Here is a 12831-nt window from a genome sequence, read left to right as displayed (position 1 = left end):
ATATCACAGCTCATTTGTGTGGCTAGAAAGGCAACTACTTCAAGCCAGGATCAAAACCTGACCGCCCAAACGAGAGTCAAGGCTTCTCACTACAGTTGGTGAGTCCGGAAAGTAGACTAAGACACCAGCAGCAGCAAATCAAATTGCCCTTTTCAGTGAAGCTAACAAACTACCAAAATGTGATTTCCCTACCACACCTTGCTTCTTGTTTCATCCGCCTGACTCCAGCTCTCCTCTCTGGTTCCTGCGCCAACTACAGCACTTCCAGTTCCAGCTCACTCCTTCACTTTCTAACTTTGGTTTACTCCTGCGCTTTCAACTCCAATTCACTCTTGAACTTTCTAGTTTTGGTTTGCTCCTGCATTTCCAGCTCCAACTGGCTCCTGCACTTTCAGTTTTGGCTTACTCCTAGCTCCGGTTCACTCTTGCACTTCCTGCTCCAATTCCTGCGGCTCTAGCTCAATTTTGAAACTTTCAGATCACACCTGCAGCTCTTTCTCTAGCTTTATCCAGCTGCTCCAACTCCAGAGTCTTATGCTCCAACAACAGACGTGACAACACCTTGGCCACGTCTATATGGACCAAACTTATTTGAGGTACCTCATCACACCTCAGAGACGTCCACATCAATCTCCATGCTGTCCAGGATCCAGTTTGCACATCTCCAGTTTTTCCACATATCCACTACCTGCATTTCTCTCCATCCAGCTTCCGCTACTGTCCAGGTACAACATCTTTAGTTCTTAAATCTTCATGTTTCCAGAATCTTCGTTTTTCGAGTATCTCCAGTTCCCTCTACATTTTCTTGTGTATTCATGACGGGATAAATATAACATTTTTTTAGAACTGCTAATTTTTGTTTGTCCTCTCTTCTTTGCCATTTGTCGTTTTGGGCCAGTGTCTACTTTCTTGGTTGTACAGTCGAGTGGCACATAACCGATTCAGTCTCCTGCAACAAACTCTTTTCAAAAAGTGCTTATTGTCTGCTAATAAGAGTTTATGAGCGACCTTTAAAACACACACGCACACACACACACAAGAAAATTTCATTTTCAAAAAATACATATGTAATTGTAAACTGTGAGTATTCTGTTATGTTTTTTCTTTATTTACGTATGGGATTGACAAGTAACTATGCAGTGATTTAAGTTCCTCCTGTATCAACAATAGCAACCAAATGGCTCACCCGTGGTGGCGGGTGGATAAGCTAGTTTTAAACGGGTATAATAAGCAACACCCGTTGTGCCAGCGAGCCAGATTCTCCCTTTGATATCCAAAATGAAAGACGTCATGAAATGGAAATGCATGTTCGGTGGTTGTAACTTTGTTAGGATCGCCGGCATCTCTGGGGCACTTGCTGTAGGTCTGGCGGCATACGGAGCACATAGTAAGTTGTTGGCTTTTTTGTTTTCTTTCTTCATTATTATTTCTTGAGATTCGTTTGCATTACTGTGTAGCTATTGTAATTGGATAAACTAATTACAACAACTAAAAGGCAACTACACAAAATGAAAACCATATTCTAGAAACGAAAACGTGCTTATTGATTTATTTATATTGTTGTATTCTATTACTGATTTAGGTAGGTATTTAACTCACTCGGGTAGATGTGACAACAAGGGTCGGAAAGTGTGATTGAAGGACCAGCGCCTCAGAGGAAGAGCACTCTGGTCTGCCAACAATGCCTGGCCAGCCCCGGCATCATTGCCTCAGTCGATTAACAATAAGAGAGAAGGCAAAGCCTGGGAGGGTGGATCTCCTAGAACTACACAAAACTAGCAACATATCGTAGTCAACAGGAAAAAGGCCATTTCAGAAATGGCTCTGTTGGCTTTGAGACAACCTGTGACAGTGTCACGGCTGAGTCCTCACTATTTGCAACCTAAAATGTTTTAAAAGAAATAAAGTTGGGAAATTATACAAAAATAATTTATTTTGCCTTACATCCTCATTCTTATCTATTTGCGTTGAATAATAATATTTAATAAACGTTTTTTGTGCATAGACAATAACCATGTTTTTTTTTCTTTTTATATTATGACATGTTGAACGTTTTGGAGTTAAAATCAATTTAGTAGTACACATTAAAAATGAAGAAAAAACTTTAAAATGAGTACGTAAATATGCTAGTAATATCAGCTAACTTTCTACATGGCATCATTTGATAGGACGACCTAAGACTATGTACTAATTTAAAAAGTGTTTTATCTTCCTATTAATACATACTACTAACTTGGTTTTAACTGCAAAAACTTCCAGCATGTCATAATCTTATATATAAAAAAGATATCCCATTTTCGAAAAATCTTCATCCAAAGATGAATTACCTATCTGTGGAACAAAATACTATGAGGTTGCTTCCCAGTTGACGACAACGTTGTCGTTTTCAAATACAATGTAAACAAATTTTTTATTCAGCTGTCCTCTTATATAATTGGATTCTACCAAACTTCCACCATCATTACCAATCATCAGTGTTATCTCACCGTTCACTTTGATATATCATCATTAGGGCTAGGACAACAGCATATTCTTTTCATTGTTTTGACTCTCGGGTGTGTATCCGTTGTTATCTTATATGCTTTTATATAGAGTGATGTTGTTCTTGCTTGATTAACTGTGTCGGATATATACTCGAGAGCCAAAATAATGAAAATAATATTTTGGTGTCATAGCCCTAATCATCACACTGCACGCACATGCCTGATAGACTTTTCCCTTATTCAGCATTAGTAACACTCTGGTGATTAATAATAGCAGAATTTTACTGAACTTACTCCATCCACTTGTGGCTGCAATCACATTAGCATCAGCTACTCTCCATGCTCTAATCGTATCACCAAGCTAACAAAATTTCTGAACAACCTCAATAGCCATCCAAATATACTTTCTGCACATTCGAGTTTTCATTCATTTCCCTTTTCTTCTTGCACATAAATTGGTTATGATCGTTTAATTTATATGTAAATTCCACTGCACCTATGAAGCAAAATAGTCAATTGGAGGTTAATATTTTAATTAGATATGTTTATTGTACAAACCAATATGATCTTTTTCGAATTTCTAACATTAACATATTAGTAAGTTTAAAATCTACGCAATAAAATAGCACTAAAGTAATACCGCTTGTGTTGTTGTGATATATTTAGAATTAAATTTACTTTTAAATATTAATTTCCATAAACTAATCATTATAGTTTATAGTATAAATGATCAGGTACTACCAAAATGATGTATCGGGTCGGCATGCTCAGCAGGCTGCTCTATGGTAGTGAATCGTAGACCTTCTACTCCTGCTAAGAGAACACTCAACATTCTGTACCTGCATAACCTCCGGAAAATACTGGGAATGACTTAGCAGGAGTATGTTTCAAATAAGAACGTCCTTGATCAGGTAGATATCACAAGCATGTTCACTCTGTTCACCTAATGATAAGATTGGTGGTTTGGCCATGCCAAATTAATTGACGATGGGAGGATCGAAAGGACTGGCTTTCAGGTCTAGATTAAAGTGTAGTATCTGTTTTGATGCTACATTTCACTTTTTGTTCTCAGTTAGTGGAGGAGAAATCCTTCATGACTGAGACAATTTTTATTTTTGTTCCTTTCTCCACATTAAAAAACGCCTCTGGTGGCTAACTCTTCCCTCGTGGGGAGGCAAAGAAAATAAGAACAATACACATGAAAAAATTGAAATTGCTTAAAACATCTCAATAATGGCAGACATTGATAATCTAAAACAGTATCTTTCTAAACGTTTGAAATCTGACTAAAAACAAAGTTATGTCAATTTTTGTGCCTCGCGCGGTTGAATGTTTTTCCTAAGACCATATACATTTTGTCACATTCTTTACACTACTTTTTTCGGTAAAATGTTAAAAAAAATTAAACACTGAACTTGGTTTTGTTTTTGTGCAAGGAGTCAGAATATCATAATGAAAATCTGGAGAAATTAAACGTTTCCAAATAATCTGCAGTAAATATACATAAATATACTGCAATACCATAAGAATACAATGTATACATTATATCAGGTTAATAAGAAAGTTCTTGTGGTTTTTAAATTTTAAATTCAGATGAACATATCTCGGCTCAAACGAAAATTTATTGATAAGCACCTTCAGAATCAATACACTTTTGCCAACGCAAAACAAGTGTATTTATGCCAATAAATTGAAACTCTTGCATTTTGGTGGCAATGAAGTCGTTGAAGGCGTTTTTGATATCGCTTAGGTTTTTAAAGCATTTCTCATGCAGAACCTTGTTGAGATGCTTGAAATAGTAGTAGTCAGTATGTGAAAGGTCTGGAGAGCATGGCAGATGAGGCAGAGTTTTGTTGAGTAATTCGTTCAATTTTTACAGGACAAGTTTAGCCACGTGCGGTCGGGCATTGTCATGGAGGACAATTGGATCTTTTCTGCTGACGAATGCTGGGTGTTGTTGTCGAAGCTTTTTGGCCTAGCTTAAACTGAAATAAGACAATTGTGTTAATTTGCTTTTTTTCCATCTCATATTCAACGTTCTGAAAAGAAAATATAATTGCTTTAAAATAGTTTACACATTTTCATTATGTATGTCAATGTGTAATCACAACCACTACATGATAAAAATTAAAACAGTAAATCTTTATTTACTCTTTAAATATGGAAAAATTCTAATGCATACATTAATTTTTCAGTTTTTAAAATAATTTTAATATATGAGCAGATAAAAATTAATTAAAATCCAAGAAAAAAATGTTTTCCAGAAAAAAGTCAACACAAATATTTCCAGAAAAATATTTTAAAAATTAAAATCGAATAAAACCTGGATTTTAAAAAGTTAGAAAAAATAGTTTCTATCACTCGTATCTTTTGCATCCTGAACATTTTCTTGTATGCAGGGACGAAAAACTTTTCTCATTACATTTGAAAATTTTGTAAGCCGGGTCTTTCATATCTTTCCACTGTGTTTGTCTTTTTAAACAAAAAATAATATTAATTACAAAATTATCTCGAATATATAAGGTTGACAAGAAAGTTCTAGCGGTTTTTAACTTTTAAATTCAGATGAACATGACTCGGCTCAGTCAAAAATTTATTGATTGAAATAAGCACCATCAGAATCAATACACTTTTACCAACACAAAGCAATTGTATTTATACCAGTAATGTAAAAATCTTGTTTTGCTGGCAATAAAGTCGCTGAAGACGTTTTTGATATCGTTTAGGTTTTTGAAGCATTTCTCACACAGAACGTTGTCGAGATGCTGGAAATAGTGGTAGTCTGTGTGTGGGAAGTCTGGAGAGTATGGCGGATGAGGCAGAGTTTTGTAGAGCAATTCCTTCAACTTCTGCATGGCCAGTTTAGCCACGTGCGGTCAGGCATTGTCGTAGAGGACAATTGAACCTTTTCTGTTGACTAGTGCTGGGTGTTGTTGTCGAAGTTTCTGATGCAATTTATGCATTTGTTGACATTACTTCTCTGCTATAATGGTTTGGCCTGCATTCAAAAAACTGTAATGAATGAAACCAGTCAAAGACCACCAAACAGGCAGCATAACCTTCTTTTGGTGCAACTCTCGTTGTCGCAACAAAATTTCTTAAACAACCATTGTGCTATGTGTTCAGTAGTGGTTCCTGGGCCAAATGCTTCGTTGATATCACAAGTTGTTTCAGCAGGTTTTTGGCCTAGCTTGAATTGAAATAAGAAAACTGGTATTTAATGTTCTGAAAAGAAGGCATAATTGTTTTAAAACCATTGTCATTTAACCAATTAGATAGAGCGAAAAACGCTCTTTAAAATGATAAATAAAGTCAAGGTATTATAATGAAAACTTATTGGAAAATACATACTTTCAAATCAAAATAATTCTGCAAGAACTCTTTTCTTAACCTAATATCAAAATATCGCAAATTACAAAATTAGATCAGGTAGATAATTTTTATACGTAAAAGTAATTTTACAGTAAATTGCATATTTCGCTGTTATCTTTATACTCATGATCAGAAGATTGTTGAAAACATAGAAAAGTAAATTATCTCCCTTATTTTTTGGAGTTCCAATTCCGTTAATGCTTTTTTTATTCTTATCAATGCATCAATGATATTCTACATAATAAAATTTTGTAATTTTTGGATGTATTACTATTTTCGAGATGACAATTAAGTAAGTAAGATTATTTTTTCTTAAAATGGAAATATTTTTAAAAAATCTGCTTTGGTCTAACTGTAAATAAGCACCATAAATGGTGCTTTAGTAATATCTCATTGTGCTGAGGAAGATAGGTCTATTTTACCCAGGGATTCGTTCATTTTTTTCATACGAGAATTTGGGACGCTAAAACCAACGGAATTTTAAAGATTTAATTTTAACTATGTTTTTAAAATGCAACTTTTTTGCCTTCTTAGCCAAAGGTATGAAGGTGGAGGGTGGGGGCTGTTTCTACTAAAAGTTGTAAATAGTTTTTCAACTACTAGATTTAATGTGACAAAGTTTTATAATATTAAAAACAAAAGATCTTTGGGTTTTTTTAGTGTGTGTGTGTGTGTGTGTGTGTGTGTGTGTGTGTGTGTGTGTGTGTGTGTGTGTGTGTGTGTGTTAATAAAATTTTATCTTTCTAATTTGTCTTTTTAATTTTTTTTTTTTATGTTGGGTCTGTGAATTAAAAAAATCACATCATTTTTCAGGATGTTTTCTAGATAAGGATTACTAAATTTTATTTGGATTAATCACACTACTATTCTCACCGAAGTTCTTAACATCCATGACATTTCAACCGATGTAACCCCCTGACCTTCTTTAGATGTATCTTTTCGAAGTTTTAGACCCTCTTGCCAAATGAAAAAAAAGTAATTCTATTGTAAGTAGCAGTAAAACTATACATCTAGATAACATTGGATTTAAGTCTCCCAAAATCCATACTATAATTGTACACACAGATCAATGGCATAGCGTTAAAACGCGCTGGTCAACAATCAATTCCATGTGACAATCTTCTGGGGCATAACTGTTCAATGCCTACTAAAAAAGCATGAATTAACATTTCTACCTAATCATGGTTGACAAAACAAAAACAATCTATTTTAGTGGATAAATTAAAAGGTTTACATATAGGTTCCTGACTAAACTCCAATCTATGGTTCTCCTTTGCCAAACTTTCACAAAAAAACACTCGACTAGCTACAACCACTATAAACAATTTCCTCCACTCTCTATCTGTGCCTAAATCCAAACGCGGATTCCATGAACAAAGTTTCTTTCCCAGAACTGCCAGCTTGTGTAACACTGTTCCGCTGGCCTGCTTCCCTGTTGAATACAACGTGGTAGCCTTCAAATCCAATGTAAACAAGTTCTTGTTGAGCTGTCACCATAAATAATCAAATTCTACCCAATTTACACCCTTACCGATTACTACACTATCACCTTGCATTCATTAACCCTTATCCTTGAGTAACCTTCGGGCCTTGATAAATGGTGACTCCTGAGTAAAAAAAAAAAATTTGACATTTCCCAAGTTTGACAAGAGAATGTTCTCATATTCGAAAATATATGCACCTGAAGAAGGTTGGTTAAATCAGCTGAAGTATTGTCAATGTAACAACTCAGATGAGAATAGTAGTTCGAATAATCAAAACACTACAAAGAATAAATCAACCGTAAAATCATGTCTTTTTTATTTATTTATTTTTTTTTAATTTTTTTTTTTTTATTGCAATATCTTTGCAATTATCATTGCATTTTCTTTCTTTTTTGTAATGTTAAACTTTATATTTCTTGTCATTGGGTAATTTCTTACTTATTTTCCATCTTGACAATCACCTTTAAAATGGCGACTTTTATAGGGTTTTTGGTATGCTGAAAACAACTATCGAATTTAAATTTGCCGCAAACAAGTAGTTTTTTCAGATATTAAGCAATGTAATTCCTTATGTTATAAGTGGTGGCCATTTTTTGTACGTGCAAGCACGCGCATATTATATGAACAAGAGAAACCATTCACAATAAAATAGGAGGGAATTATCTCCAAGCTTTAGAATTTTGCGTGCTTTCTTAATGTATGAGCGCTTATTAATTATTTTTCTTTATTTTTAAATAAAAGTGTGAGTTACTTCCCTTGATTCGTTATTTATGACTTTAATTATCTACCTTCTAATTTTTCTTTTTCACGATATATTTTTCGAATATAACCAGTTTTTAATAACCGATTCTTGTGTACCACTGTACCAGTTAACTTATTGAATTTTTGTTTTGCTGTTTTTTCTTTTGATTTGAGATTTTATTTTTATTATTGCTAAAACATATTTTTTAATAGAAATAAGTTCTGGGAGAAATTGTTGCGGGGCCGGTCGTCCGGGAACAATCGACCCAACAACTAGTAAACAGCAAAAGGGCAAAGAAGAATGACAGGCACAGCACAGCACCCCCTGAACCACGCTACGTCTAGAGTACCTGTTCCAGACTTTAGCCTCCAGTGACGTGCGATCTTCCAGGCGACCAGCATCCAGATCATACGATTTTTTGCTTCTTTTAAAAAAATAAAAGAACGAACCCTCGTCTTTAACCAAACAACCTGTGTCTGTCATTCTTCTTTGCCTTTTGCTGTTTACTGTTTGCCTGTGTCTACCTTGTTAGTTGTTCGGTCGATTGTCCCCGGACGACCGGCCCCGCAACAAAATGTAGAAACTTATTTCATCGTAAATGAAATATAATCACGGTGGCATACAGGTTCTTGTTAGATCATTGACGTTAAGCAACGTTCAACCTGGTAAATTTCAAATGAGTAACCATTTGGAATTTACCAGTCACTGTATGGGGTAGGTATGAAACCTCCCCCTACACCTAAAATTGCAAAAACTAATTGTTAAAATCATGTTCTTTGATTGAGATATACACGTGACTGGGGGCTGCTTGTTAATTTAAGTTTCCCTAGACATTTCCTCCTTCATAAGAAGCCAACTTAATCTGCCCGTGGTGAATGCTGTATCAGGTTAACAGGTAAATAAGCCATGGTGATCTTCAGTTTTAGCATTATGGTTCTTTTACTGCTGACACACAATGGCATGATTTGCAAGTCGTAACTTTTATTACCTCGGCATAAAATTTTTAATTTTTTAGGAGCCAGAGTAAGAACTTTTCAAAAGTCAGAGTTGAGTACTATTAGAATTTCTGCCCTTCCCCCTCCCTCCTCATTGATGAATCACTACCTTGTCCCTTTAGGCTGGCAGGAGTTTCGGTCCCTGCTGCTTAAGAGGTTGCATGAGGTAGTTTTTAAAACCCTTGCTTGGATGTGCCTTGCCTCTTTTTCACCCTTTTTTGATTCTAGCAGCAGGACATGATTGAAGTTCGGTGACATAGACCCAAGATGGTTGTCACTGAAAATCTACCGTTACCAACCTGAACTAAAGACTCTTTCATGACAAGCCATAGATGGCAGTTACAAGTTAGCCATAATTTATCTCCGAATTTCTGCTTGGATTGAAACTCCAAGAAAAAAAGAGACAGAATTGAGGGATGCATGCATGCAACCGGTTATTCGAACTTTCCACCCTAGTTAAGTTCTTGTGAAGCACATTTTTCATAGATCTTCTCTTCTGAACAATTATTTTTTCTTGTATCATCCATTGGTTCACCCGGGAATATTGCTTTACATATTGTAGACACTTTGTCATATTCCTTCTCACAAACTAACTATCACCATATTTCCGTTTCAGATCTTATCTTTGATTTGTTACCGCATTCTCACATGTGAGAACCTTTTCCCGGGGTAAAATTAATCTTAATACTATTACCAGTATTTGTGGGAGGTCATCTTTTTTAATGAATAATATACACCATTAATTAATATTTTTTAATGAATAATATACACCATTAATGCATATTCTTTAATGAATAATATACACCATAAATGCATCTTATTTAATGAATAATATACACCATTAATGCATCTTTTTAATGAATAATATACACCATTAATGCATCTTTTTTAAAGAATAATATAAGCCATTAATGCATATTTTAATGAATAACATGCACCATTAACGCATCTTTTTTTAATGAATAATATACACCATCAATGCATATTTTTTAATGAATAATTCACACCATCAATGCATATTTTTAATGAATAATATACACCATCAATGCATATTTTTAATGAATAATATGCACCATTAACGCATCTTTTTTTAATGAATAATATACACCATCAATGCATATTTTTTAATGAATAATTCACACCATCAATGCATATTTTTAATGAATAATATACACCATCAATGCATTTTTTTAATGAATAATATACACCACAATGCATTTTTTAATGAATAATATACACCATCAATGCATATTTTTTATCAATAATATATACCATTAATGCATATTTTTAATGAATAATATACACCATCAATGCATATTTTTTAATGAATAATATACACCATTAACGCATCTTTTTTTAATGAATAATATACACCATCAATGCATATTTTTTATCATTAATATACACCATTAATGCATATTTTTAATGAATAATATACACCATCAATGCATCTTTTTTAATGAATAATATACACCATTAACGCATCTTTTTTTTAATGAATAATATACACCATCAATGCATATTTTTTATCAATAATATACACCATTAATGCATATTTTTAATGAATAATATACACCATTAATGCATCTTTTTTAATGAATATATACACCATTAATGCATTTTTAATGAATAATATACACCATTAATGTATCTTTTTTTAATGAATAATATACACCATTAATGCATCTTTTTTATGAATAATATACGCCATCACTGCATCTTTTTTTATGAATAATATATACCATTAACGCATCTTTTTTAATGAATAATATACACCGTTAATGCATCTTTTTTAATGAATACTATACGCCATTAATTCATCTTTTTTAATGCGTAATATACACCATTAATGTATCTTTTTTTTTATGAATAATATACACCATTAATGCATCTTTTGAATGCTGCAAGAAGGATACATATTTTACGATATGTTTGTAAAATATTAGTTTTGATCTCGATTTTACTAGAAAAACATTGTATCAAAAACCACATTCATTTAATCAGATAATATTAAAATCTTTCTAATAATTAAAAAAAATTAATTGAACATTATTTACCAGAATTATTTATTTTATTGCAGGATTTCATCCTAATAAAGAAGATCCAGAATTGAAACACGTAGGTGTACCAATATTTTTGGTAATTCTTTAGTTTTATAAATCTGAGTAAAAAAACAAACAAAACTCTAAGAATCTTGAACACAATTCAAAATAGACTTTATAGACTAGTGGAGGATTCCCTGTTCTCTTCCCTGCAACCTCTTTCCCAAAGAAGAGAATTTGTGAGTCTGTCTCTACTTTATCGTTATTTTCATGGCAAGTTCTTGTCTGAGTTCCAATCTATCTATTAAACTTTTATGAAAAACACTCGTCTAGCTGAAACCACTATTAATAATTTCCCCCACACTTTATATGTGCCTAAAGCTAAATGTAGATTCCATAAACAAATCTTCTTTCTTAGAACTGCACGCCTGTGGAACTCTCTTCAGTTTGCCTGCTTTCCAGCTGACTACAATTTGGCCATCTTCAAGTCCAACGTAAACAAATTCTTGATGAGCGTCCTCTTAAATAATCCAATTTACCAAATTTCCACTACTAATGATTATTACATGTTCCCTTTGACCACTGTATACTCATTAATCTTTATTCTTGAGTAGCCTTCAGGCCTTGATAAGTGGTGACTCTTATGTAAAAAAAAATTACTTAAGGGAATGGCTGATCAAGAATTCACATTGGATTCGAAGACAACCATATTGTAGTCAGTCGGAAAACAGGAAATCGGAAGAGAGTTCGACAGGCGTGCAGATCTTAGAAAGAAGCTTTGTTCATAGAATCTACGTTTAGGTTTAAACAGAGATAAAGAGTAAGGGAAATTATTGATAGTGGTTTCAGATAGACGAGTGTTTTCAGTGAAAGTCAGGACAGGCAGGGGGGAACCATAGATTGGAACTCAGACGAGCACTTGCAATGAAAATAACGATAAAAATTATAGAAAAAGATTTATTTACAGGAAATATAGGAAAATATTTCAGGAACAGAAAATATTAATTTTGTTTTTTGATGAATAATTTATTTAAGAACTCTTCAAAAGAAACTGCAGCAGTACCTGATTACTTGATGCTTTTCAGTTGCCATTTCATCTATCGAGTGATTCCTTGTTTACATTGATAGACTAAAGAGTTTAGCTGCCTCTGTGAATTTCACTACAAAATGCAGAAAATCGATCTCACTGTAGATGAAAGCTTTCTAGATATTAAAGATTTATGAAAAATCACTGTTAAAAGTAATTTTTTTTTTTGTCAATTTAAAATCACCAATTAAAAAATTGTGGATAATTGCTCATGAGAAAAATCACATTTTCTAAGTTTTATGTAGAATGGTTCTTGTGACCTTAGCAACAGGTTTGACACAAGTTTAAAATTAAATTTCGAAAATACATGCAATAACCGATATATTTTTTTTACATATGCTTGGCTATAGTTATATATCTATTACATAATTAGGATGCTTTTGTGGTAAACTTTTTACAAGTGCAACAATGATTTTTAAGTCCAGTTTTAACAACTCTGATTAATTTGAACAACTTTTAATGATTGCAATCAAATTAGTAAAATTAAATTGGAATTTTAGGAAATTGATAAAGAATGAATTCTTTTCTTTTTAATGAGTCACCATTAATCAAGGCCAAAGGCCATTCGATGATAATTGTTAATGAGATGGATCGTCAGAATATTATTGAAGACTAATAAACGATGT

At 33.3% G+C, this 12831-nt stretch overlaps 1 protein-coding gene across 1 annotated transcript in view; it reads left to right on the top strand.

Moving 5' to 3' along the window:
• The first annotated feature begins 1133 nt into the window (after window positions 1-1133).
• Window positions 1134-12831, top strand: part of LOC145288245 (transmembrane protein 256 homolog) — a 30656-nt gene continuing 18958 nt past the window's right edge. The window contains exons 1-2 of the mRNA XM_080136284.1: window positions 1134-1387; window positions 11157-11194. Of these exons, the coding sequence (XP_079992410.1) occupies window positions 1279-1387; window positions 11157-11194 (147 nt within the window). The 5' untranslated portion in view covers window positions 1134-1278. The remainder of the gene's footprint in view (window positions 1388-11156; window positions 11195-12831) is intronic.

Source organism: Euprymna scolopes, chromosome 11, assembly GCF_053919585.1.
Source record: "Euprymna scolopes isolate OS-2025 chromosome 11, ASM5391958v1, whole genome shotgun sequence".
Lineage (NCBI taxonomy): Eukaryota > Metazoa > Mollusca > Cephalopoda > Sepiida > Sepiolidae > Euprymna > Euprymna scolopes.
The sequence above is the reverse complement of the archived record's forward strand: the minus strand, read 5'-3'. Positions and strand labels throughout refer to the sequence as shown.